This window comes from Austrofundulus limnaeus, unplaced genomic scaffold, assembly GCF_001266775.1.
Source record: "Austrofundulus limnaeus strain Quisiro unplaced genomic scaffold, Austrofundulus_limnaeus-1.0 Scaffold1718, whole genome shotgun sequence".
NCBI lineage: Eukaryota > Metazoa > Chordata > Actinopteri > Cyprinodontiformes > Rivulidae > Austrofundulus > Austrofundulus limnaeus.
The window spans coordinates 2,052-4,696 of NW_013954120.1; the positions used below are offsets into that span (position 1 = coordinate 2,052).

The window sequence follows — 2,645 nt, forward strand, 5'->3', positions numbered from 1 at the left end:
ATATATATATATATACAGTATATAGTTTATAAATCATATAAAATCTCTCTGTTATTTCAAACACTGGTTTAGATTAACAGACACAAGAATGCTTCTGTACAAATAAAAGTTATCACTGCTGTGTTGAACTATGTATTCTTATACATGTAGCTTTGATAGATGTAGGTTTGGGGTTTCCAGCACAAAAAATTGTGTAAAACAGTTTAGTTTTCAGCGAGTTATGATTTATTAAACAGGCTGATACGTCATTGAGAAAATGACTTTTCCAAGATGGCGGCTCGACAGTAGCATTAGCGGTCTGTCTAGCTACTCTTTATGTTTATGGTTACTACCAGCAGTGATGATTGATACTTACTTTCATATATCCAGTTTTCACTGAGCCTTCATGCTGCACTGAGCTGGCTCTGTGTGTAAACCTGCTAGCATGTTGCTATTAATGTTGCAGGAAAAATGTGGACTAGATTCCATGTGGTGGGGGAGTACTCTATATGAACAAGGGAATGGATTGGATAACGACGCACCAAAGAGGATCTCTACCTTACACTATAAATTAAAGGGAATCAGACAGATTTATGATCATTTATTTTAGTTAATAATGAAATAGTAAATGGTTATTTATTCTGACCACATCATATTGAATTTGGGTGGGGGGGCTTAAAAATTTTTTTAGGGGGCTCCAGCCCCCCTAAAAAAAGGCCTAGTGACGCCACTGGCTACGGCAGCCTAAAACGTCCAGATGAGGTCCACATTAAACTACCAATAACTTAATACTCACTACTAAATATTTATGAACAAATTGTTGTTATGTATCTTGAAATAAGATCTAAATCCATACAATATAAACTGTACAGATTTTACCCCCTGCCCTCCAGTGGAGATCGCTTTGCCTTCGAAACCACGTGACTCAAACCAGCTGTTTGAAAGCAACAGTTGTGCCCAAGGTTAAATTGTCTGCACTTACGAGTGTGTCATTATACAAAATGCAAAAATCACAGCACCAGTGGGTTTAACGAGCACATTACTTGTTTAAACATTTGACTTTTCCACAATAAAAATCATAAAAAGGCTAACACGTCCAAAGATCACTTCACAAATAAACAGGATCTCAGTAACATCACTGACGTATGATGTTGAAGTTTGGATTGTGTGTGTGTTTTTGAAGGTAACTGTAAATAACTGGGTAACACATTTTATTTCAAACTCTCATAGTGTGCATGAAGTGTAATCAATATGATTACAACTAATGTAGATTAAACTGCTGTATGGGAATATGCAAGCATTCAAGGGGTACCTAGTTTACCTGCAGTATTGTCATTGACACCTGCACCACCGAGTTCCATCAGTACCTTTGATTCCCACCTGTGTCACCCATTAAAAGCTTTAGCAGTCCGGTCAGAGGCTATTTCCATCCTGAAAATCTTATTAAGCAACCAGACAGTTTGCAGGGCTGAGCGGCTGTTCTAAGTGTCACTATCTTCCCTCCATGTTGGGCTTTGTAACCATCATTTCTCTTCCAGAAAACGCTGGTTAGGAGCTGAAAACAACAAAAACAGCAACGGGACAATGTTAACGCTGTTGACGTCCATGTATCTGGTGGTACGGGCAGCTTCCACACAGGTGAGTTAAAAGCAACACAAGTCATTAGGTAGAAGTTTGGACTCATCTGTTCAGATATGTGTGTTTGTCAGGTGTTTTCCTTCATGGTTTGATTTTACTGCAGTGGGGAACAGATTATCAGCTTTGTACAAATAGCCTAGCCTTGTGTTTTTGTCACTCAGGTTTGGGTGCAACTTCACAACTTAAGGTAAGAAAACAACTGCTGTGAAACAAGCACCTTAGGAAAGGAGCTCTAAGGGTGGTATTTTACTCTGGCGTGGTCATTATTTCAGCGAAAGTCTGTAGTTTTCTTTAGGAGGTCAATGCAAGGATGACCACAGGCAATATTAACATGGTTATTTTAATGTGGGGTTTTTTGGAAAGGTTATGAGCTAATATTAGTTACATTTTGAATATCCCATTTAGCCTAACATGTTTTTTTATTCTATATGACCTGTGTGAGAAAATTAAATACATACACATGAACATAGTTCAGCCATATTTCAGAATACTGGTGTTGATTGTTCATTCTGTGCGGCCTTCAGCTTGTCCTTCAGATTACAGACAGGAGTGAGGGGGGTAGGTGGGGGCCAAGCCACAAGTCAACGTAAACACCAGGAAAATTTAGATCCACAGCCCTTCAAGACCACGTAGTGGGGAGAGCCGAACCAGTAATCACAGTTGTTTGGGAACAGAAGAAAATGTTTTTGGTCAGGAAGACAATAATATGGTCACTGGTACATCCCAATGTGGTGAATCCAATCAGACAAATAGTGTGGGCAATCCCGCCGAGCCGAGCTATCAGCTTCTCCAAGATCAGTTCCATCTCACCAGCAAAGACCGCAGCCGGCCCGCAACCCTCAGCAGAACCGCATCCAGACCGAGTCCCAGCTTGCACAGGGCAAGAGTCTGAGTGCTGATACCATGGCAATCCTTCATATTGGTCAGGCAGCCAGGAAATGGCCTGAATAGCAAAAAGAAAAAAATAGTATAGGTCTTCTGGACGGTTCTTCTCTAATGAAACGTTTCGTCTCTCCTCCAAGAGACTT

The 2,645-nt window shown here is 40.2% G+C and overlaps 1 protein-coding gene across 1 annotated transcript in view; it reads left to right on the forward strand.

The window, feature by feature from the left end:
• Positions 1-1,511: 1,511 nt before the first annotated feature.
• LOC106536176 (malate dehydrogenase, cytoplasmic) overlaps positions 1,512-2,645 on the forward strand; it is a gene marked incomplete in the record, with an annotated part of 43,324 nt that continues 42,190 nt past the window's right edge. The window contains 1 exon segment of the mRNA XM_014033382.1: positions 1,512-1,606. Within this exon segment, the coding sequence (XP_013888836.1) occupies positions 1,564-1,606 (43 nt within the window).